This window comes from Oryzias latipes, chromosome 20 (genome assembly GCF_053564925.1).
Source record: "Oryzias latipes strain Hd-rR chromosome 20, Olatipes_Hd-rR_3.1".
NCBI lineage: Eukaryota > Metazoa > Chordata > Actinopteri > Beloniformes > Adrianichthyidae > Oryzias > Oryzias latipes.
This window is the reverse complement of record NC_136256.1, coordinates 3,596,777-3,622,500: the sequence shown is the minus strand read 5'-3', so window position 1 is coordinate 3,622,500 and position 25,724 is coordinate 3,596,777. Positions and strand designations below refer to the sequence as shown.

The window sequence follows — 25,724 nt, the reverse complement described above, 5'->3', positions numbered from 1 at the left end:
CCACACTTTAATATAAAACTGCAAACTGAAGCAAAAGTGAAAAGAATTTAAAGATGAGAACATTTCTGTTAGGAAAAAGAAAGCAAAGTGGTGTTTCCCCTCAAACGCTGCAAAAATGTCTGACATTAACCTCAAGCTGAAGGATCTAAAAGGAGAGTCCATGTGCAATCTTGTGTGTGTGTGTGTGTTTGCATGTGTGTGGGTGCATGTGTGTGCATGCGTATGAGTGTATCTGCGTGTCTGTGCATCTGTGTGTGTGTGTGTGTACCTGAACAGACAGATGAGCGTGGTGCTGGTGAGCAGTGCGATGAGCGACAGGCTGTGGCCCACAGTGGACAGGACACGCACCACTTTGTAGAAGACCAGCTGGACACAAACACACAGAAACGCCTCATGACAGCTTTAATCAGGAATGATGAAAACATTTGTCAAAGCTGATCATTTAATCCACTGAAGCTCAGCTGGGTTTGCTTTCATAACCAGCTGAAATTGGATCTGAGTCGCTGCTGCTTCATGATCACCAGAATTCTTTGGATTATCTGAATCAAAGCAAGTGCAGACATCAATGTAAAAACAATACAGCACATATTGAATTTCATATTTTTAATTCGTTTTTTTCCTGTCATAAATCATAATTCAGTTCAGTTTGATCATTGGAATATCAGCAGGAAGTCAAAAAGTGCTGGAATCATTCTTAGTTTAGTCCTAGTTTCAAACTGGAACAGTCAGTGTAGACAAGAATTGTAATGTAAACAGTGAAGGTGATGCATCTTTGATGTATCTAAGAAACCACTTGTCCAGTTTCTATCCTCCTACTTTTTGACACCTCAAGCTGAGGTGAGTTTTTTCTAAGAAACAGTGCAGCTTTTCTGTCATGATGTTGTATGTATTCAGGTCAAACATGCTTCCATAAGTAACATCAAAATGCAGCACAGCATTTATTTCTATAGCTCTGCTCATGATACTAAGTCATACTTTAGTGTTCCAGATCTAAAGACTTGGATGACTTCTTTCTTCCTTACCCCTTGTGCTATCTTAGATGACCCCCCCCCCCCTCTTACATTGACGTGTTCTCCCTACCATGACAAAGGTGGATAAAGGTGGAAAGATTTCATGTAATCCATGGACACCAGTGAAGATCACAAATCATTGAAGAAAAAAGGTTCAGAGCACTGTCTAGTGGGTCTAGATGACCCAACTCCCAATGTTAAAGTGCCTAGGATCTGTGTACAGGTTTTTCCTAATTTCATGATCTTTTAATATATATTCATGAGAGATTTATTGGTTGAATGTGTAATTGCACAAGGTCATATTTATCTATTTAACTATGAACAATTTGGGACTCATTACTTTCACTGACTTCTCAGTTTCTGTGATTGGACATGGTTTTATTTTGGGGGGGTTTCCACATACCTGACATGTTTCGACCGTGGAAACATGTCCGGTATGTTAGAACACAACCGTGACTGATAACAGAAGAACCAACAAGTCAGTAAATAATACAGACACTATGAACGTTATTGATCTAACCTTCTTTCCCCTCTAAATCATTTCTAAAATGAGGCGGCCTTAAGCCATGCTTTCAGTGTTTCTGTGAAGACAGAAAAGAGACATTTTCTACATTTTTTGGACAGACCTCAGACCCTTCCAACCCCCAATACATTTATGGACAAGATGAGGAGGAAGGTTCTGCCCATTCCAGCATGTGATGCAGTCTGTCGTTGACAGATGTTCCAGTGTTTGCCTATACTGGTTTCTCCATGTTCCAGTAACAAACATTTTGATCGTCTTCACAGACATCAGGAATTTTGGATTATTGATCCTGTTGCAGTTCCTCACAAATGTAGAATCCAGTGGTTTCATCTTGGTTTCCCTGTTGGTTCTCTGACAGCTGGTTTCAGGTAACATGGATTCCAGGATTTTGAGTTTGTATGAGGGGCCGTATAAGACATTATTTATTCTGAACCATTCACATTCATACATTCTTGCTCTCACAGTCATATATACTCTCTTTCGCATACATATATTCTCTTACGCATCCATATATTCTCTCTCTCACATTCATACATTCTTGCTCTCACAGTCATATATACTCTCTTTCGCATACATATATTCTCACTTGCACATCCATATATTCTCTCTCTCGCATGCATATATATTCTCTTACGCATTCATATATTCTCACTTGCACATCCATATATTCTCTCTCTCGCATGCATATATATTACTTTACACATACATACATTCTCACTCTCATTGTCACTCTTAAAAAAGAATGTATGTATGTGAAAGACAAGTATATATGAACGTGTGAGGAAGAGTTTATATGTGTGTGTGAGAGAGGAGTATGCATGAAACGGAAGTTACTTTGCATGAAAAGGAAGGCACTTTGAATGAAAAGGAAGGCACTTTGAATGAAACGGAAGGCAGATGATTTCTCGTGCTCTGATTGGACGAGAGGCCGCCACCTCCCATTTTGAACAGACGCCAACACGAACCAATAAGAAGGCCATCGGAACCTTAAGAAATATTTTATCTTCACCTCAAGTGGTCACAAATCTGTCTGCATCTCTAGAGACACAAAGGAATGTCTCAAATACCAATAATGGTAATAGAAGTGCCACCGAAACAGAAAATCCGTATCCACCTTATTCCTAGCCCCCATGAGCCTTTGCGTGAATTATGGGCGACACTTCCTGTAGACGCTGGAACACGCATTTACATTAAAACAAATTCCTCTTGTTTTCGATCCATAACTACATATAAATGTGGGAAAACCAGCTGTCATTTCTTAAAAAAGGCAACGGTGAGGTGGAGATGAAATATTTGTTAAGGTTCCGATGGCTGCAGGACCCCCGTGGCTACTTCTTGCCGGTTCGTTTTTTAAAAAAAATAAACTTTATTAACAATATCTTGCACATACAAAATACCAAACACAAAACTCCACTGTGTGCAAAATACAATCTTCACGTTCGCCATGAGAATGAACAAAAAAACATAATGATAACCATGTAAAACAGGTTATGCAAAAAGAAAACAAAAATAATAAGGCAAAGGAATCTGTTAAAGTTTCAGGAGAGACCATGTTTCAACTGTTCTGACAGCTTTTTTGTTAGTGGAAGATTTAATACTGTTCACATACAAAACCATTTCTTTCTGAAAAACATAAGACACGTTTTTTTTGTTGGCATATTTACACTTGTGTATAAAGTATTTAGCCATAATTATAAGTAAATTAACTACATATATTTTTTCTGCATTAAGTCTTTCTTGTGTAAAATATCCAAAAATAATATGCTCGTAAAATAATCTATAATCTTCACATAGATGAGTTCTTATAAAATGTATCACATCTTTCCAAAATAGTTGAGTGAAAGAGCAAAACCAAAAAAGATGAGGCACAGTTTCTGGTGAGGAATGACAGAATGAACAGTTTATGTCCAGATCTTTTTTAAACTTAGTAAAGAAACGTTTCACTGGATAAAATTTGTGAAGAATTTTGAAAGAAATTTCTCTGATTTTATTGGTGATGAAATACTTTTGTGGCAGGGTCCAAACCTTTTCCCACTGAATTCTACATCCAAAGCTGTTCCAGTATGAGATAACATACGGTTTTGTGGCAATCTCATTTTGAAACAGAGAACAGATACTTTGATTATTCCTGCTAGCTGAAAAACATACCTTTACACAACACAAGTCTGTTAATTTGGGATTTCTTGCTGGTTCATGTTAGCGTCTGCACTGTAATCCCTAGCGAGTTGACTGAACTTAAAAATTATTTTGTAACAGATTACGCAACAGTTAAGTTATATTATTAAAACTTTTAAGTTAACATTTATTAAAATTCATATTGTCAGTTGGCTTACATTTGTATTATTTCATATAAAAAATATTAAGATTCCTCAACTTATAAAAGAGAGATTATTTACTTAAAGTTTTTAATATTTTCCAACTAAAAAACGCTTTAACTAACTATATTTTTATATTACTCAACTCATAAAATATGTAAAATTCACTCAAATGCTTTATAAATTCTTTAACTCATTAAATGTGTAGCATTGAAAATATTTAAAATTCTTCAGCTTAAAATGTATTCTAAACAGAGATATTGATACTGCCCCACTACATTTTAAAGGCTAACATTGATAAAAACCAACAAACGTGAAGGCCACACAATAGTGATTGCTTAATACACTTTTTTTAATTGCTCTTTAAAAAAAAGCACAAATATCAAGAGGATGAAGAAACAATAAGTGCAATAAAACTGCATTATAAGAGTGCCACACAACATATTGACAAAAAGAGTTGGTTTTGTATTTTACGGCAGAAAAAGCAAATGATCACAACAAAACACATTAGTTACATAACACTTAAACCAACAAATAGTCCATTCTGGAAGACTCACTCAACGAAACATTCTTCAGCGTCAATAAATGTCCTTTCAGTGGTTTGCTGTCCTCAAGGCTCAAGACAGCATTCTGAATAAATATGAAGGCAAGTTCAAGTTTTTTGGGGTGCTGTAGGTCCAGAGCATAGATGTCCCCGAAGAGTTAGAAGAGATTAGTCAGCCAGATGTGTGGGACCACTGACGGCAGCATCCGGAGCGTCACCACGACAACTGAGAAGATACCCACACCAGTGTCTGTGAGGTCTGGTATTCTGGAAAATACAAAACAAAAAACACAGATGAGTTCAGACCCTCAAAGATATTCATCACACTAATGTCCAAAACTGACATTCCTGCCACCTGTCAATGGGAATCTTTTCATGCTAACATTCTGTTAGCTTTTAATCAACTGGCTATGATGTTTTAAGGACCAACTCCAATTAAAATTGTGTTTTTAAAAAGTTCTTTAGCATTTTTCTGAAGGAGGACATTTATAAAATAATTTAAGACTAAAGCTTCATTTTTCTTTATTCAAATAATGATGGATCAGGAGCAGAAAAGGTAAACGAAACTCCACTCCTTCCAATCAGGAGTCCCTGATGTTCGCCTTTCATCTTCCGTCTCAGTTTTAAAACCATTTAAAAATATCACTCAGTTTACAAACTACAAACAATTGCCCTATTTATTATGTCACTCAATAAAATCTCAATCAATATTAAAGGATTAGTGAAAACCATTGACAGGGAGTCGTGTGCACTTACTGTACAGGTCTTGAAGAAGTTGGAGGCATCTTCATGCAGATAAACAGGAAGTGCAAGGAGGACAAGTGCCCGTCTCATGTTCACGTCACGCTGGTCCTAAAAGAATAAAAAGAAATATCCATTACCTTTGAAGCAAATGCAGAGCAAACACTTCCAATATTTACTTAAGGAACTTTAAGAAATAATAAAATGATACCTTTTCTAGATGTCTATTTCTAGTAAGAGGACAATACAGTGTTTATGTCATGATCCACTTCAGGTCAAAGACCCAAAGTCATTTGAAGGCAAGTTACACCGTGGCTTCTTACAGCTGTTTACAAATGATTTGTTATCCGTTTTTGAATTATGCACATTAGAAATTCACCTGGAGGTCATAAATCCTAACCAAGCTGGCCAGTTCCTGTCTGTTTTGGTGGACTTAGTCTCAGAAAAGGGCAGCTTTAAGTTACACAAACATGTAAAAACTGCACAATTTCCTCTGACTGCATCTACTCTACATAAATCCATTTCAGATCTTGACAGATGAGTTTTCATGGTTTCAAATGATGGAATGGTGCTAATGCAACATCATTTTATTATTGTAATATACTGTCATAAAGACATGACAGTATTCCAAAGTGTCTCCACATACATGGCAGTGGAAACACTTTGGAATATTGGCTATGTAGTACTGCAGTATTATATGTAGTACTGCATAGTGCCAAAGTAACAGAACACAACTTGCACCTCCATTCCATTGTGCCACCTTCAGCCTGCAATCTAAATATGTTTAGTTCAAATGTAAATAATTTCAGCTCTATTTAGACCTTTGGCTAGTTAAAATGTGCATAAATGTTTCCATGCTGCCGTATAAATCTAATAATGGTAATAGTTCAGGATGAATATATTAAATAAGTATCAAACTCACCCACTTGACGGCTCTTTTCTGGTGAAATGGTGACTTTCTGGTGAACTTTCTGAAGTTCAGTATCAGAAAAAGTCCAAGAGAGATTTTTCAATGTTAAAAAATGTTTCAATTATATTCTGATCAAAAAACATTTATTGCACTACACAACCTATTGCATTTTTTGTTTTTTTAAAATAGCTCTAGACAAATAACTGAGACAAGTTACCTCGCTGGCCTTGGCGTCTACCTGGAGGTGAAACACTGAACACTCTGTAGTTCGGTACCTGAACACAACACGAGCACGTTGATTAATTTATTTTTACAAAAACCTTTTTTATAACGGAGATCAGTGATTTATAAAAGCTTAAAGCTGCATTCAAAACCCAATGCTTCCATGTAGCAACCAGGCTTAAAACTGTTGGCGGTAGCTCCTCCCACACAACCGTTAGAGGCTTTGAGTGACATTTTTGGACAAATGTCCAGCAGCAAACTTTAGCCACAGACAGAGGCCTCCAACGCGAATTTCACACGCGGATCATGTTTAGTGTGATTGCAGCATAACAGATCATTTCTACCTCTGAAAAAAAAAAAAAACCTCATCACTGTCGTAACTTACGGGCAGAAATGCATTTTGGGTTTGGCTCGCCATACGTCTGCTAATATGACAAACTAATCATGTATGCATTGCCACATTAAGCTCTAAAACAATCGTAACACACATATGTTTAAACAACAGTAAACCACATTTACGGTAGTATAAGAGCATTTTTAAAGCATTCATTCATAAACCATGAACGATACTTACCAAATTAAATCAGGGCTGAAGACAAGACGGCACCATCAGCAATGAGGCGGATGAAAAAAAAAACCCGAGGTTGGGGCGTCTTGAAGCGGGACGAAATCGCAACGCTTTGCAGAATAATAAAATGCTCGACTTTCAATTTCAAACGTCGCATACTCGCATTCGGCAAATCCAACATGGCCACCTGAGCTAACGTAGAGAAAACGAAAGACCCTCCCACCAGTACGTGATGACGTCATGACGCTACTTCAGGGATCTTAAAATTTTTGAGTGCTAGATACAAATAAGCTTTAAAATATTTAGCACTGTTAAGTTAAATTTGAAAAAATCTTGATAGAGCTTAATACTTTATAGTTGAATCAACTACAAAATGACATTTAAGTTGTGTAACCTTAATAGTTATGAGTCAGTACAAGTGATAGGGTTTAGTGTTCAAAATGGGAGGTGGCGGCCTCTCGTCCAATCAGAGCACGAGAAATCATCTGCCTTCCGTTTCATTCAAAGTGCCTTCCTTTTCATTCAAAGTGCCTTCCTTTTCATGCAAAGTAACTTCCGTTTCATGCATACTCCTCTCTCACACACACATATAAACTCTTCCTCACACGTTCATATATACTTGTCTTTCACATACATACATTCTTTTTTAAGAGTGACAATGAGAGTGAGAATGTATGTATGTGTAAAGTAATATATATGCATGCGAGAGAGAGAATATATGGATGTGCAAGTGAGAATATATGAATGCGTAAGAGAATATATATGCATGCGAGAGAGAGAATATATGGATGTGCAAGTGAGAATATATGTATGCGAAAGAGAGTATATATGACTGTGAGAGCAAGAATGTATGAATGTGAGAGAGAGAATATATGGATGCGTAAGAGAATATATGTATGCGAAAGAGAGTATATATGATTGTGAGAGCAAGAATGTATGAATGTGAGAGAGAGAATATATGGATGCGTAAGAGAATATATGTATGCGAAAGAGAGTATATATGACTGTGAGAGCAAGAATGTATGAATGTGAATGGTTCAGAATAAATAATGTCTTATACGGCCCCTCATAAGTTTGCTTGTCTTCATTCATGTTCTCTCACAGATACAACTAACCACTTTCATTTCCTGCCACAGGTGTTCTGTGACTTGTGCTCATCTGGTCTCTAACCTCTCCAATAGAAGTCTTTACGTTTCAGGGATTTGGAAATTCAGACTGCATTGTACCGATCTTATGTTTGGATGGTTTACCTGTGAAGTCAAGCCTTCTTTGATATTTCCAAATGAATTAAAGGATCAAGGATGATAAAATAAAGGTTAATTAATTTGAAAAAGTAAGCCTATTAAAGTAAATCTGCAGTTTAGATTATTATATGTGCAGGAATCTGGGACAAGGATCGTAATGAGTGTCGTTTCCTCTCCATATCTGAGCTCTTTCACAATAAGAGCTTGGTTGGGGTCGGTGTGTGAGTCTGGTCCGTCTCAAAGCTCTCTACAAACCCTCCTCCGACTCTTCAAAGCATCGCAGATCTGGAGCTGTCCATGCTGCCCTGTGTGTGTGCGTGTGTGTGTGTGTGTGTGTGTGTGTGGCATATGTGTGCTCGCCCAGCGTTCATAGCTCTCTCATCCTCTGTAAACAACATTCCCTTCGTCTGACACACTATCTGGAAATGAGCTGAAGCCACACACTCAAGCAGTGGATACACAGCATGTGAACGTTACACAACATTACACAAACATACAGAAAACACCTCAATGAATGGATTTGTGTTTTCGAGCTTTACAAACTTATTCCAACTAAATCCTCCAAACAGAAAGTTTGAAACGGTTCCTGCTGAACAGAATCTGTCATCTTTCTGATGTAAACTCATAACAGAGTCCTCACGGAGATGGATTTCCCGGTTGAGGTGGGGGTGCAGCCAAAATGAAATGCTGTGTGTTTAAGGGGCACTTATGCAGCTGCTGCACTGAGTGCAGACACTTGTCCTTTAACTTAAATATTTCCATTTTAGGAGACTCCCGGTCCCCCACTTGATCCCCCTGTCAGCTCTTCTTTTGTTCTCTCCCTCTTTGGTCAGTTCCTGGTGTCATCTCCTTCTCCTATCTACTTTGTGGTGCTTCTCTTCTCCATCATTTCTTTTGTTCCTCCCCTTCTTTCTTGGTTGGAGGATCCTCATGCTAATATCTGCTGTCCTGCTGTAGCCTGGTTTTTGTGAACTCGAATGCGTTCCCTCCAAACATGATGTGTTCCCTCTGCAGTCTGCATTCATCTAATCTGTTATCTGTCTTTTGTGCTTATCTGATGAGCGGCCGCCAAAACTCCTCTGATATCTCTTTTCTGGTTAATCAGGAGCAGACCACACAGCTTCAGCTCAGTAATCAGCCTCTGAATAAGAGTTTCCACCTAAAGGAGGGTTCAATGTTTACTTAGATGAGTTTATCAGTGAGGATTCATGTGATCAAAGCATTTCTTCTTCAGTTCTAACAGCTGATGGAGGATTCCGGTTCTTGATGCTTTGATTACTTCAGAACTGGGACCAAAACTTCAATAAGTAGATGTGAGCAGATGCAGATGGTTCCATTATCAGAGGAGTTAATGTCCTGTTGCCTGATGAAGTTCAGAGGTGGGGGCATTCGTCAGTGGTTTTTTTTGTTGGTGGGTGTGAATGGACAAAGATTTTAGAAGAAGTTTTAACATAAAAACCCCAACATATACAAAAACCAAGAGTTACAAGGACTAAACTAAAACATAAAAAAGGCACAAACATCTGTACACATGTACAGACCTCTGACAACAGAAGTGAAGCCTGCAGTAAGGTGGGACGGAGTGGACTCTTTCACCTCAAGAACTTGGATAAAACGTGAAATGAGTGATTAGGGTGAGAAAACTGAGGTTCTGACCACAACTTAGTGAAAACCACAGGCATGAATACACTGAAGGAACAATAAATGAAACTGAAGCAGCTCAGGACAAACTTTACAGTAAACCCTTGTTTTTCGCGGGGGTTATGTTCCAAAAAGAACCCGTGATAGGCAAAATCCGTGAAGTAGAAACCTCTATTTTTTTAACAAGTATTATACAATTAAAAACTCGATTATACATTGAAAAGAAAGAAAAAAACATTTTACAGGCTCAAGCATTTGTTTCACAAATAAAAGTAGTTTAGAAAAGTTTTTTCAACAAATAACTTCTGTGCTGTACAGTCAAATAATAATTTTAATCATCAACGTGAACAGAAGGCTTCAAATCGCGGATATTAGCCCCGCCCACCGCGACCCGAGAGTAATTGAATTAAACGGGAGAAAATTTAAAATGATTATGAAAAAAATACAAAGTACAGTCGGACAAATAGCGACTCAGGTGTATTTCACAGCTCTTCAGACTGAGCCGCTGCATCCTGACTCCACTCTGCAGTGTTTTATTCTGTTGAAGCCCGCGGTGCAGCTGTGTTTGTTCAGGAGAAGAACATAGTGATTGACAGTTGTTGTCACTCTTTTTCTATGGGTTTTAGAGAAACTCAAAATTGCAGGAGAATTTGCATGTACGTGTTGTATATCTGGCAAGCTGTTTTACGTATGTGTACATATTAAACTGCAACGTTATTGACGCACAGGTAGAGAAGAAGCGGAGTGACTTTTTAGCAAATCAGAATGCAGAACACAATGCAAGATGCAAATCCGTGAAGTAGCGAAACCGTGAAAAGTAAACCGCGTTATAGCGAGGGATCACTGTATTCTGCTGAGGACCTGAGGGAAACAAACAGAAAGTCTAAAAACCGAGTAGAACCCAAACACAACATGTCAAACTAAACCTGACTTATAACAAGAACCCAACCAGGAAAAGAAATAGATTAGAACGACTAGACAGACTCTTACACTAAAGAGTTAAAAATAAAATAAGACTGAAAACTAAGGAGAGAGAAGGAGAAAGATGAATCTTCAATGGACGACATAAAGAGAGTGATGCAAACACCACCTGATCTCAGAGGTAACATCAGTATTATCTGCTGAAGAAGAGACACTTTACACAAATCCTCTACTGATAGATGATCATTTTCTTACAACACAGAAGTAATGAGAGCCGGCTGACCCTTTCCTATGGTCACATGAGTTCTAGAAACAATTCAGTTTTCATTATAATTCCACAGTAAAAGTATCTTTGCTGTATATCCATTAAAATCATAAATCAGAGGGAAAGAGCAGATGGAGCATAACTCACAGAAATGTCTTTGGACAGACGCACAGATGATGTTCAGAATAAAGCGGCTCCAGTTCAGGCTGACAAACAATCATTTTCTTCTGTGGATGATTTATCCTTTGCTGCATTTGTCTGTTTAGTGTTAATGTTCACACACACACCAGCAGGCAGCCCTCTCAAGTGGGACTCCCGGGCCTCCAGCCGGATAAATGATGACCCCAACTGTTGGCCCTGGTCTGCCACAGACAAACTGCCATTCAAGTCCAAACTCACAATCGTCCACAAAGAAAGACTTGGCTCTCAAGAATCAAGAATCTCTCTGTCTTTAGCTTCACTGTTGATACAAGACAAAAAGAAATGCTGAACTTCAGGCAGATTTTAGCACAGACAACAAAAAGGCTTTTATTTAAAGAAAATCACCTCTTCAAATTGCAGAGGCAGATTTATTTCCTGACCACTGTTTCAAAAAGTGATGTCTGAGCTCAGCTGAATGTTTTCCAGATGGAAACAGTTCAAACTGTTGTGAGACTCTGACACAAACAGAAGCTGCTCTGAGATCCAGAAGTTCCACCTGAAGGGTCTGGAGATGATCACCGGCCTGCTGGGTGAAGCTCTATGAACAAACAACAGGGAAGCATTTCGGCTTCATTGATAAAATGGACATGCAGCAAACAAACTCACATGGGGATAACCCTGGCAGGAAGCAAAACTTTCACAATAAAACAATCAGAAAAACAACTTCATGCACTGGTTCACATCTTTTCTACTTCTGGTAAATGTTTACTCTTTACCAGATCAACTCACCTTGCAGTCATTAAATCTACATTCACATATGAGATGAGGATTCTGTGAGAAACTACCTTCAGTGATTCAAAGGTTGCATTGGAGAAGTATTGTGGTCTTCTCCATCTGCCCCAAACTCTCAGCTGCTTTGTTTTCTGCAGCAGAAACAACCTCAAATTTGACCTCTGCATGAAAAAACAAACTAAGATCGCTGTTTCAGATTCAGCATCCTCCCATCAAGATTAGCGTCAGCCACAGTCGACCTCCTCATCTCGTGTTCCTGGTGTTGCAGCTGAACCTGCTGATAAGTCTGAATCATGCTTCCTGACAGTTTCCTGTGAGGTTCAGATCTCCGACCAGAATCCGATCGCAACACAGAACTGAGGCCAGCCTGTTTCAAGCCTGAACCTGAACACACCCAGCCAAGAAATGAGGACCAGGAGCCTTTGCAGATCCCCCCCCCCCCCCCCCCCCCCGGGCATCAACTGCCCAAACAAACCCCTCTGAGAGCGCCGCAGAGCACTGCACGCCAAAACGGGTGTTCCACATGCAGCTTCAGGCCTCCAGCTGCCACCCTCATGGACAACAGAATACCCCCATTTCTGAGTGTATATTTAAACATCTGCACAAATTGATACCTACCCCCCAACTCCTTTTACTGAAGCTGACGCTAACCAGGGAGAACCACGTGTTGCAGTTCCATCAACATCCACTAGGGGCAGGTTGCAAAAGGGAGCGATTCTCTGAAGAGTTTCTGTTGAAAAGTCCACTTATGTGCATTTCATTTGTGGTAGATCCATGAAACTTTATTCATGACAACTCTGGAGGAGGTTGACTTTTTTAAAGAGGTTGCTTGATTTCGGCTGACAAAACTGACAAATTGTCCTTGTTTGGCCCAACAGATAGGCTCCAGCAACCCAGTGACCTCGATAGTAGGGGTGTAATGGTTCATTATAACAAACAATTAACTCAATTCAATATTTCGGTTACTGATTCGCTTCACTTTCGATTTTGGTTCGTTTGGAAGGATCTCGTTGGATCCAACTGACCTAAAATGGATCCAGATCATCTTTATCCCAAACTTCAACCAGTGAGACTCAGAGAGAAATTCCTGCTGCTGAACAGTGTAGTTTTCCAGATTCTTGTGTTTCTTCAAGTGAAAATGAAATCTGTGTCCAAACAAACAAGTAAACTAGAATGAATGTCAAATCCATTCACATGTTAGTTTCCTAAAGTTCACCATTGTTGTTTTTCCACATCCAAAGAATCCAAAGGGAACATTCTTAGAACATTCTAGACACTGGATGGTCACATGACTTTATTCAAAGTCTGTCCACACATTGGATTGAAAAGATGGACTGAACCGTATCTGTCACGGTGCCTGGCGGTCTCCTCCCCCCTCCAGCTCTGCCCTAATGTTCCTGATTGCCACCAGCTGCCATCACTCTCCTGATCATCTTCTGTGGATTCAAAAGGAGATCAACGCCACTACTCGACGCCAGTTTGTTACCCCTTATGGTGACTGCTCTGGTTCTAGCCTCGTTACAGCTTTGTTCCAAGTCTCTGGCTCTAACTAATTCTTTGCTCCCTGTCTCAGGATCCTACCGCTCACGAGTGACGGCAGCACGGACCTTCCATTCTACGCCTCAGGAGCACGGAAACTCTCGGCAGCCGCTAACCGCTTCAAGACCCTCCAGCCACGCCACAGCCACGTCTAACCTGGACACTCCTCAAACCAGCCATCTTCACATCTGGAGCAAACAATATATCCATTCTCATCCTCCACTTACCTGTCTTCCTTCTGGGTTGCAGCATCTGGGTTCCTCATCCTTGTGAAATCATGACAGTATCTGCTGCATCACGTGTTTTTATGGTATAGTAAAATAAACCTGCCATGTCTCAATCCAGATGGTATTTTCCGATTTTGATTTGAATATCGATTTATCTCATTTTGAAACAAATTTTTAACGGTGTGGTCAATTGGATTCGATTCTGCCTCAGACAGATGGATCTGTTTGGATCGTAGGAATAGTAATCAGATTATCGATTAATCGATCAATTGTTACATTCCTACCTGATCAGGAATGAGACGGTTTAGAAAAAAGGTTGAATTAAATGGAGCTCAAAAGTATGCATACTTATGGGAGTGGTTTGGTTGGTGGGTGGAGCCAACAGACACAAACTTGACAATGTTCCGCCCTTTTCCAGAGACAGATATTGTTTACAGTTTTGTTGACATAAAAATTATGAAACCAAATTTAAAAGATTATGAGAGATTGTCTGAGTTTTCTCCAGAGCCAATGTCTGGAAGCACATTGAACTGCTTTGCTATGGACAAACTAAATGTGGATTTGATTTGACAAAAATGTTTGTCCAGACAAAACAAGAAGAAAACATTTTGGTATCACTGTGCAAATGTAGGATTTTGAGCATTATGTGGAATTTCATTAAACTATAATACAGCTTATAGACATTTTTATATTTCAACAACTCAGCAGGAAAAACACAATTTTAGTTACAACATTGACACATTTCACTTTTAGCTCTCTCTACCGTTAAATATACCGACATTTCTTGTGTTTTGCTGTGACAATATGAGGCATAAGAGAGTCACGTTTAGCGAAAAATCTTTACAAACAAAAGGAAAAGGTTTTTTTAAATTAAGAAAAAAAGCAGAAAGACCCTTTCTTAAAAACAAAATATGTGAATGGATCGCTTCAATCTGTAAGCTTCTTCCCCTCAAAAAGATGCTAGTCTGCAGCTAAAAAAGTCTTTTAACTGAAGTGATGGTTTGAGGTTTTTAGCCGCTGTAGACAATATTTCACTTGTTTTTGAAGCCTCAATCCAAGAATGCAGAATGCAATGATTGGGGGGATGAATGATAAGCTCCATGGCATTTCTCAGGATGCCTCGGGTTAGATCTCAGAAAGAAAATGTGAACAGAGCAGAACAAGAGGAACAATGAGAGCTGAAGGTTTTCCCTTCAATCTGCCAACACGCTGGGGATCAAACATTCACCTGTGTCACTCCGCCTCCTAATCCTCTGCAGACTCAGGGGAAGGCGGGGATTTCATGAAGCTTTGACTTCGTTTCAGACAAGGGCGGATTAAAGAACTCCGACCGGGAACTGAACCTGCCACTCTGCTGGAGGAGCTGCAGGTCAAAGCCAGCGTCTCGCCACAACCCACCCTGAACCACATGCCTAACATCGTGGAGGTCCAGTCATGCCGCCCGTCATGAAAAAGTCCTTTTGACTTCATGTTGATAAAAAAAAAACAATGCTGGTCAGGGTTTTGGGTTTATTACCAAACTCTTACAACATGGTGAAAAACATGTGGTTTCTCTCCCCAGAACAGAGAGGCAGCTTTTGGTTTCTGTTTTTGCCCTCCCAAAGACCCCTTCTACCAGCTGCTCCAGCTAGAGTTTGTTCTGAGGACATCTGGGTAATTGTCCATTTGGAGGGGTGGGGCTGGTTGCTGCAAGGATTTATTGCTGTTAGGTCTGAGTGACGACCCAAGTTTAGGCACGGACAGGGTAAGAAGAAAGGTGATTTAGAGAGTTCAGAGGTCCTCTTGCTGAGCGATCAGATGCTCAGGGGACCGTAGGAGGGGGACGGGCCGTCAGTGACCTTAAGGGGAACTCAGGTCTGCTGAACTCTGGTAGGGGCAAAGGAGAAATTACTTCTTGAGGGTGGTGGAAGGCAGTCTCCATCCGGCGTGAGCAGTGAAGAGCGGGGTGCGCTGAGTGTAAGTGGCGAGGGGGCAGGAAGCAGCAAACGCCGTAACAAGGAAGGCAAAAATTGCTTGAGTAAGAGCGGGGTATTAACGAGAGATGAGAGAACACACACTGGCAGAGAATGGGTAAAAACAACCTAATATACCCCAGGACCTGTTCAGTCATCAGTGAACAGGTGAGTGGGGACAGGAAGGTGGAAGTGGAGAACCAGGGACAAATCCTGACAATTGCTAATTTTCTTTAATTTTGTATGTATGGTAAGACACAAAACCCTTTCTGTGGTGAACTTCAAGTGGGTCAGAATGAGCTGTCAGCAGGAAGAGTAAAGAATCAAACTCTGGAACTGTCACAGAAAATGTTCGTTTGAAAGTTTTGGGTCAAACTTCTGACTCAGTCAGGTGGATTTATTACACAGGAACTCAAAAAGGTAAGCTAAGCATCTTTAAATCTTCTGTGGATGCAGAAAACGAGAGTTTAAATTGGGTCAAAGCAAAGGTTTCACCTCTGCTTTTATTCTGAAGATGGATGGATCTGAACAACAAAACATCACCCACTGACAAAAATGCCGCCATGTATGACAAAAGCATCTGGAAGGTGAGCTTCCTGTTGCACCTGAAGTCACTTCTGACATCAGAGCAACAGTCAGACACGGGGGTGGTAGTAGGATAGTGAGGGGCTATCATTACTGACAGAGCCATCACTACTTTTTTGCTTTATAAAACCCTGAAGAGAACTATCTTCCATCCATCCATCCATTTTTTTAACCCGCCATGTCCCTTCCGGGTCCTTGGGCTGCTGGAGCCAGTCCCAGCTGCTGTTGGACAAAAGCGGGGGGGACCCTGGACAGGACTGCCACAGGGCACATAATCACTCCCACATACTCCCGCGTTCACACATGGAGTCACTGTAGAGTAACCTATGAGCCATGGTTTTGGACTGTGGGAGGAAGCTGGAGTGCCAGGGAGATCCACGCATCCTCGAGGAGAACAAACTTCCCACTAAAGGGTCCCAGGCAGGATTTGTGCTGAGGCCTTCTCGCTGTGAGGCAGGCGAGGGCGCCAACAACTGCACCACCATGCAGCCCTACACAGTCTTTATGCTGGACAACCTGCAGAGCTGGAAATCAAACAGTGAAGCTGAGTGGAAATCTGTTTCACCACAGACACCAGAAAACAGTCTCACTCTGGAGATCCTCCTCTGGTTCTTCTGTTAAACTGTCAGAATGCGTTCAGCTGTTTCAACCATTCAGTCTCCAAAACATTCAGCTCCTTCGGGACATTCCTGCATATTCTGTGGTTTTTGCTCACTTACGTGGCATTTCAAATCTTAAGCCAATTTCTGCTGATTTAAAAATGAACACGAAAAGCTTGAAGCTAAAAACGTCAGCATGTCTTCAGTCACCAAAACACCTGACAAGTCACTGACATTTCTGGATCCGGAGTCTTGGAGAAAGCTTAAGAGCTGTAAAAAGATCTACAGGAAAAGGAAACTGAACTGTACAAACCAGGAAAGGGATAGAAGAAGATATCCCAGGAAGTGAGATGGCGGTCAGCAGTGTTCAAACCTTGATCAGAAGTGGAAAGTGAGGGGTTCTGATGAAACCAAACCACAGTCAAAAACTGCCACATCTGTCAGAAAAATCAGTAGGGATGCAAAGAAAAACCCACAAATACTTTAAGTTGTGATCCGGAACTGTCTAAAAAACTGTGGAGTGGATGTTTCAAGATGTAGAATACGGAGGCACCTGAAGAAAAATGGGCTGCATGCTCGAGTCCCAAGAAGAAAGCCTTTTTTGTGCAACTGCCACAAAATGGCTCGCTTACAATACAGCAAAAAGCACAAAGACACGCCTCCAAACTTCTGGACCAAATTCATTTGGAGAGATGAGACCACGACTGAACTTTTTGGCCACAACAATAAACAAGGCCTATGATAAAAAGAACACTATCCCTACTGTGAAACACGGAGGCGGATGTCTAATGGTTTGGGGATGTGTGGGTTACAAAACACAGGAGACATGGTCTGAATGATGGTGAGATGAATGCAGCTCATTATCAGAAGATACTGGAGGAACACTTGCACTTCTGCTCAGAGGCTGCACATGGGACACTTTTGGACATTTCAACATGAGAAGGATCCAGAACACAAGGCCAAGTCCACCTGTCTCTGGTTCCAACAGACTGAGGTGAAGGTTCAGCGTCCTGACCTCAATAATGTTGAGACCCTCTGGGGAGATTTCAAACGAGCCATTCAAGCCAGACAGCCCAAGAATTTAAAGGAACTTGAGGTTTTCTGGCTAGAAGAATGGGATGCTTTACCATCAGAGAAAATGAAGAACCTTGTCCACAAGGACCATGAAAGACTTCTAGCTGGTATTGATGCAAAAAGAGGCAATTCAAGGTGTTAAGAACTGGAGGAAGTCAACTTTGATCAGGGTCATTTGGGATGTTTCTGTTGTTTTTATGATTTAAAAGGGTTTTTATGTTATCATTCATACTCTCTGAAAAATGACCAAGAAACCATCATTTCTTCCAGGATAAACTTATGAGCACATCTGTATGTTATTGCAGTGTATTTGTTAGAAACAATGAAATGTTCTGACTCGGGAACAGCAGGTTATAAATATGAAATTCTATCATGTTATCAGTCCTGGGAGATGAAGTGAATTCAGCGTTTTGGTTTTTTATGTGACTCCAAGTTAAATACTACTTTTACTGGAGAAAGGAAACTTGTGCAGCTCTCAGTTAATGGAAAAGTACCAGCTTTAATGTTTTAGAGGCTGAAAAATGATGAAGTCTTAGCAGTTGACTTCCTTCTGTACTAATAGAGTAGACATTCATTCAGCTGTTTCCTGTTCCTGGTTCCTTGGATCAGGCTGTGGTTAGTGTTGTTGATGCAACAGTGCAAACTCACAGATGGACGTGAAACGAACTCACCTGCTTGGGTTGGTCAGTGATCTCAGAATAGCAGGCGCTCCTGATGTCGGGGTAAACGGACGACCAGCCCTTCTCTGTGCAGTTCCTGCTGAGGTTGCCTGAAGAAGACAAATGCAAGAGTTCATTCTTTCCAGCTGAGAGAACCTGGCAGCAAACAGAAGAGATTCTGGAGGCTCTCAGGCAGAATCTGCTGCTTTCTAGGGAGAACAATCGGGTTTCTCTGTTCCCAACATCATCTCAAAGAACAGGAAGTCCTGGCTCTGAAATCCATTTTTATGAAAAGGAAGCAAAGCAAGCCAGCAATATTTCACCAGTGAAGGTGTTGGTGAAACTCCACTGTCAGCAGAGTGATAATTGTGATTAAATGAGGCGTTCAGGGACACCAAGGATAAACAGTAGTCCTGGCTCCAGCTGTGACGGAAAGCAGCTGCTGTTCTGAAACGAGGCTGAGAGCACCTGCTTCAGTTTCTGTTCCTCCTGGAAACAAAAGAAGCCCAGATGGAAGTCGTGAAGATGAAGAGAAGCAAAGGAAAGGTGTGTGTGTCTGGGGGGGCACAAGGTGAACCCAGGACAAGTGGACTGAGGAGGAAGGAAAGTGCATTTCAAGTGTGTCTCTTCATTGTGTGTTGCTGTTGTGTGTCTGTGCCTGTTTTTATGTGTGTGTGGGTCTGTTTCTGTGTGTGTGTACATTCTTTGGGTCTGTTTTGTGTGTGGTCTTTGTGTCTTTGAGTCTGTTTTGTGTGTGTTTGGGTCTGTCTTTTGTGTTTGTTTCTGTGTGTCTGTTATGTGTATGTTTTTGTGTGTTTATGTGCGTTTTTGTGTGTGTTTTTGTGCGTTTAGGTCTGTTTTGTGTGTGCTTGTGTGTGGTCAGGGGGGTATTCCAGAAAGCAGGTTATGCTAGCTATGGGGTATGCTGGCGGGGCTCACTAGGGGTGTCTCTCTCTGGGTCGCGTCGGCGCCCGCCCTCCATCCCGCTTTTACTTGCATATTAGACACCCTGATTCATCTAGGGCCTTGTGGGGAGGGTCTGGTGGAGGGGGGCATGGTGAAACATCCGTGCTCATCTTTCACTGGTCCCCCCCCACAATTTTAACTTCCACCTTAGACACACACACTGCATGTTAGTAGCACACACACAGCAAATAAACACCACTCACAGAGGGACCCCGGAGTGGGGGGGCTCTGTGGCTTGGCAGCGGTGGGGCCCCCCACACTGGAGACCTCCTATTTTACCAGCAGCACACACACAGCACACCCCCTCTTTCATACAAGGGTGGGGTCGGGGAGGGGCGGCCGGTCTTCACCTTCCTGGTCCTCTCAGGGCGGCCGGGCTTATGGGTATCCTGTCGGCTGCGGTAATGGTCGGACATGCTGCGCTGGGGGGTCGGTCGGCCGGGGGGGTTACTGTGTGGCGGCAGGGGGTGGGGGGTAACCAGAAGACTGTGAGTATGTTTGCGAGAGTGCATGGGTGGGACGGACCTGGGGGCTGGCTCGCTGGGATCCTCTGGGGCTTTCCCTCCCCATCACAGAGGGGGGAAGGCATTGAGGGGGGCTCAGATAATATGGCGGGGGAGGAGGGTTGTAGTGGGTAGGGTTATGGGGGGTGGCTGTGGGTGCGCGGCGATATCTGGGTTGCTCGGGTCGGGTGCCGGGGCTGGCTCGCGGAGACGGGGCGCCAGTCGGGTGGTGGGGGGTTCATGGGTTCTCGGGGCCCTGGCTTCGTCCTTGGCCCTTGTCTCGGTGTCCGGCGCCCGGGGGCCCCCATGGCTGCCGCCTTGTCGGCTAAGCGCTCCTGTCCTGTGGCCTGGGGGCCGGATGCCGGGTTCGCTTATGCCTCTGGGCGTTGGGGGGGACCCTGTAGGGGGGCCTCCTCTGCGCCTGGCTGCCTGGGTCCCGATGCTGGGGGGGCTCCTGGCCTGGGGGTCTCTCCTCCCCTCTCCTGGTCTGGCTGGGCAGGATCTGGTTCACCTTATGAACACACGGTTCACTTCGGCAGTGTGCATGTATCTCCACCCCCACGTGCACGTGCACACTCCCTGTCTGCTCCCTGTCTGCTTCATCCCTCCTCCTAACCCACAGTGTATTGATGGACAGATGTTTTCCACTCATCTTCGAGTCAGATTTTCATCTTTGATGTAATATTTGTCTTTCCAGCAGATCTGGTATAATTGTTACAGCCTAAAATAATAACTTATTCAGATCAGTACTTGTGTCCCCCACTTTCTCACCTCTCTTCCTTTTACTCTCTCCCCCCCCCCCCCCCCCTCACATTCTTCCACTCTCCCTCCCCACACACACTAAACGTAACAAATAAAAAAAAAACAATACAACAAAAAGGGGTTTATACAAAACTACACTCTGGTTTCTGGAAGCTATACAACCTCTTTTTGTGATAGTAAAACCTGTCCAACACAAAATGCCTTCAGCTCTAATCTGAAGGTTAGTTTGTTTTCAGAGAGGTGAAGCAGCATGCCGTGTCCATTTGAAGATGATTTAGTGGATGAAGAAGCTCAGATAATACTTTTTCCACCATGAGAGGGTGATAAGACCACATATGGATGTTGGAAAGATAAACTTTTTACTTTGATCTGACTTAGTTATTTGCTTCAGTTAAGACAAATCGTTTTTTTTTTAGTTCAGTCAACTTAAAAATAACACATAGTTATCAGACATTTATTTTACTTTCATTTAAATTAATTCAATTAAGTAGGTGTCACTTTGGTGCTGCTGTTAGATTGGCAGCACAAGGAATTGTGGGATACCATTCCCTTCGCGTGTCTGGATGGATTTGGGTTTAAGTGTGGGTTTTTGTCCAAATGTGTTTAGTTGTTTGGCTGTTTTACTGTTTTTTCTCTAGTTATTTTACCCTGTTATGTTTAATTCTTTCTGCACCATGAGTGAGAGGAAGGAAGAGGAGGATGAGGTTATTTAGCACCACTAATGCTTCAGTATGTTATAAGAATGGAAGTAACAGTCAGAGTCATGACAATTAAATGCACGGGATATATTGTAAATCCACACTGTATCATTTATTTTAATTTTATAAAAATGAGAAAATCTGCAGACTTAGACATATAAGAGATCAAGAAGTACAATAAATTAAGATGGAAAAACATTTACTTGAATTGGAGTAAAATGACATTTAGTTAGATAAATATGTACATTTTTAGTTGTATAAACAACTATTGAGTTGGATAGGCATGGGTTGAATAAATTTAACTCAATTACTTGTTCCTGATTGAATAAATTCATTTAGGTTTTACTCATATCTGGTCCTTTGGAACCGACATACCCAGAGTAAGCAAGTTCAGGCGGATTTCAGCCAGAGTTCATGCTTACAGTTTTTCTCAGTCGCTTTAGTACAATTCTAAGATCAGAATGAATTTCCCAAAACTATTTGTTCAATCTTCACATCATGATGTCACTTGTGTTCATCATATAAGCAGTTTCTCACTTCTTTGAACAAGTTGCAATTGCTTTGGTACATCCATGCAAATGATTATGTACAATTCTCTGCTCTTTGCTACATTATCAATTGTTTATGTCATGTTGATCAAAATGTATTATCTAGTTCACTGTGCAATAGTCTTACTCCTCAAAACACCTAGTCATTAGTTCATCGTATAAGTCATTAACTGCAAAATGGTTGACCAAGTTGTCATAATATGACAAACACAGCCGCATTGCAAGAGAGGATATTCGCTGTGATGTGGATGAGAATTTGTGGCCTAACATACAGGAACAACAAGAGGTGTAGGAAGACCACACCAATTCCTACTGCACTGCCTGTACTGTTGTACAGAATATTGTCCTATCTTTTTTTCCCTTTGTGTTACTGTTTGCAGTGAGTTTTTTCTATGTTGGTATGACATGGTCTGTCAACAAATTACAATATGAACAATAAAAGTGTAAATGTGAATCTTGTCCAGTCTCTTGCAATCAAACAAAAAAGGTGTAACTTACATTTTACAATAATTGTCATCCAAACTTTAGCCATAGTTTACATCAGAACCTCCCTCTAAAGTACACAGTTATATTGACAACATGACTATGTCATTTGACTGTCTTGTTCGTAGACAATGACACAAGGACTTGACATTCTGATGGCACTGACATGTTCAATGACATAAAGACTTAGTTTTGAGAGATGAACTAAAGATTTTGCAAGAAATCCATAGTGTTTTGCTGTTTGTACAAATTGTTTTGAGAAATGCACACACGAATTTGCAAACTTCAATTCTGATCTGAGAATTGTATTAAAGCGACTGAGAAAAACTGTAAAGTCAGGCTAGTTTAAACATGCTTCCTGGAATACCCCCCTGGTCTGTTTGTGTTTGTAAATTTTGTTAGTTTTTGAGTGGCTGGGTCTGGTATATTTCTGCTTTTTGTGTGTTTGTGTGCGTTTTTGGGTCTGTTTTTTGTGTGTGCTTGTGTCTGTTTTGTGTCTGTTTTTGTGTGTTTTTGTCTGGTTTGTGTCTGTTTTTGTATCTGTTTTTGTGTGTGTTTTTGCGTGTGTTGTAGGGTCTGCTTTTGTGTGTGTGTTTCTGTCTGTTGTGTGTTGTCTACAGATGTTGTGCGTTTTTTAGCTCACCCTTCTTCTCAAAGAAGAGCAGGAAGGGGGAGGGGCAGGGCAGGGTCAGCACCTCACCGACCGCCGCGTTCGGCCAACACGACACGTTGTTCCACTCGCCTGGACATCCTGCAGACACACAATCAGTGCGTGAAAGTGACGGCTCTGAACTTCCTGTTCGCTTGGGCTTCCTAACTCTGAAGCACCTGAGATAAATCAAGTTCTCGTAAACGTGGTGAGGAGGAGAAAAGCTGAAATCCCAACCTGAACAACATCAAACTGTTTAGAAATAGAATTTTATGGGATTTAGCGGAAGTTATTATTTACAGAAAAGTAATAGTAATAGACAGATAGGCAGCTCTGCGTTTGCCTTTAACGGTGCAGTAAAGTGATGATTAGAGCAGAGAACTGCCTCTGTCTGCCTCTGATGATGGACAGCTGCCTCTGTCCATCACTGCTCGTCTGGAGATGTGTGTTGACATGCGTGGGAAAACGGCGCCACTCCAGCCTGCAGATGCAGCCTGTTATCGAGGAAAGACGGTGAAACAGACCTGCTTCTGCTCCCGGAGCCTGCTGGAAAAACGGCTAACGTCCTTCATAAACATTTTATTTCATCACCGTGGGATGAGTTGGATTCCTGCTTCACTTTTCTGCCACTCTCCTGTGTTTGGTTCCTCCAACAACCATCAGACGTTAAACCTTCATCAACTCCAGTTTAAAATTCAACCTGCACACTTTCTTTAAGAAGTGAAGGACCAAAGAAGCAAAAATACTTGAAAAAACATTTGCAACTCGATTGTCTGGATTTTACTCAAAAAATTGTTCTTTACTTTGATTCAGAATGTGAATTATCGTTTTTTTTTTCTGTTTGAATCCTGTTTGTTACGTGTTCAGATGCCAGAAGCTGGCAGAGAAGACGAAAACACAAACTTGTGAATGAATAAAGTTAGAGACAGATATGAGGTCAGAGGGTGTGAAATACAAACTAATTGAACAAATAAATGAAACAAACACAAGTGGGGAGGTTCCCTCTGTTCTACAGCGATGCTCTGACCTAAAGAGAAAGGAGATGAGTTCCTTTGAATCTACCAACCAACACCAATAGACTCCTTTTTCCAAACAGCCTTTGGGTTGGTTGCTCAAACTTGAAACGTTCTTAAAGTATATTTTCCCAAACATGAATTGACATGGATCATTTAACCCTTGTGCAGTCTTGTGGGGTCCAGATGACCCGACTCCCAACGTTAACGTGCCTTGGACCCCACAAGACTGCACAAGGGTTAAAGAAACAGATCTTTCCAAATCCCTCCATCCTACACTCGGAGCTTCTTCAGATCATGACTCAGCCTCCGCTTTCGCCCATAAAGCTGATGTGTTTTGGCAGCCCCATAAACTGCGGTGGGTCTGGACTGTGATGCTGTGTTGTGTGACACAACGAGACAAACAGACAAATATGTTTGACGTGGGTTTATGGAAGTGCCTTTGAGCTGAGAGCGAAAGCCTGCAGCGGGATGAAGGATGCAAACGCGTGACGCTCTGTTTTACAGCAAAGAAACGGACGCTCAAACACAACCTGTGCGGAACACGAGCGGACAAAACATCCATCCCACAAACTTTTCAACTGTGGCTCGTTTGTGTTCAGGACAAGATGTCGGACTGGACCCCAGACAGCTGAAGCCAGCTCCACTTCTGTGGAGGGACTGACTACAGGAAGATCCAGCATCAAATATCAGTTTGTTCTTTTCATGTTGACTCACTGAAATCTTCTGGTTTCACTTTTTGATGATTACTGCTACTTGCTTTCATACTTTGAAATAGCTTTAGGTTTTTTGTTTCTGTTGCTGACACAGTTTCCTGTTTTATTTTGAAAATCATTTCACTTTCATGTGCTTCAGTCCTTTCTTCTTTGTCTCCTTTGACAGAATTCAGTACAGTTTTCAGCTCCAAACCATTTCTTCAGGTTTCCTTCCTCTGCTTACATTTACTCGTCTGCCATCCGCTCAACTTTGACCCGTCTGTTTGGATCCGTCTTTTATGTGCTTCTCAAGTTCTTTCTCCTTTGTCAGAGTTTGCATCCTGTTTTATACGACTGTACGTTTTTCACGGCACAAGCATCTGCAGAAACACTTAGGCAGAAGTAAAGAACAGCTTCCCTAAAATCGATTTTTTTCCCCTCATGTCAATCAAAGTTGCTTTCGTTGCTTAAACCAGATAAACATAAAATAATGGGAGAAAAACATAAGTTCAGCTGCCGTGACAGATTCCTTGTAATTGCAACAGTTAAGTCAAAGAGTTCAGTTTAAAGAGCCGCTGAGGGTTCAATCCTCCTGCTTTGTTTGTTTTTGAGGAACAGCATCCATCCATCCATCCGTCCATCCATCCTTCCGTCCGTCCATCCATCCATTTGTCCATCCATCCATACTGACACTCTGTCAGTGCAACAGCCATGTTTTGCTGCAGAACACTGAGAAAGTGCAGCATTTGAGTGATATTTGTCCAGTAGAGCAGCTACACAACAGCTGTAAAAGAATTTAAACAAACATAACAGAAAGTAACAGAAACTCGGATGCACAGCTCCAGTGTTTGTCTTTACCCTCTGAGAATGAGGTGAATAAATGATTGATGAATCAGTGGGGGACACGCCCCTCTCTTCGCAGAAATGCTGCCAGC

General features: G+C 41.5%; 1 protein-coding gene and 1 long non-coding RNA gene across 3 annotated transcripts in view; both read right to left on the bottom strand.

The window, feature by feature from the left end:
* Nucleotides 1–25,724, bottom strand: part of LOC101170814 (vasoactive intestinal polypeptide receptor 2) — a 44,297-nt gene that overhangs the window by 11,929 nt on the left and 6,644 nt on the right. Inside the window, exons 4-6 of the mRNA XM_023950048.2 lie at nucleotides 23,076–23,183; nucleotides 18,485–18,582; nucleotides 269–366 (exon numbers count right to left, since the gene is read on the bottom strand). Of these exons, the coding sequence (XP_023805816.1) occupies nucleotides 269–366; nucleotides 18,485–18,582; nucleotides 23,076–23,183 (304 nt within the window). The remainder of the gene's footprint in view (nucleotides 1–268; nucleotides 367–18,484; nucleotides 18,583–23,075; nucleotides 23,184–25,724) is intronic.
* Nucleotides 4,518–6,977, bottom strand: LOC144988445 (uncharacterized). Of its 2 annotated transcripts, XR_013652370.1 has the most exons (5): nucleotides 6,840–6,977; nucleotides 6,261–6,318; nucleotides 6,056–6,104; nucleotides 5,149–5,244; nucleotides 4,518–4,659 (listed from the first exon to the last, which is right to left on the bottom strand). It is a non-coding gene; the product is annotated as an uncharacterized LOC144988445 (long non-coding RNA). The 2 variants fall into 2 exon arrangements; XR_013652369.1 differs by lacking the exon at nucleotides 6,840–6,977 and having other exon boundaries at nucleotides 6,261–6,398.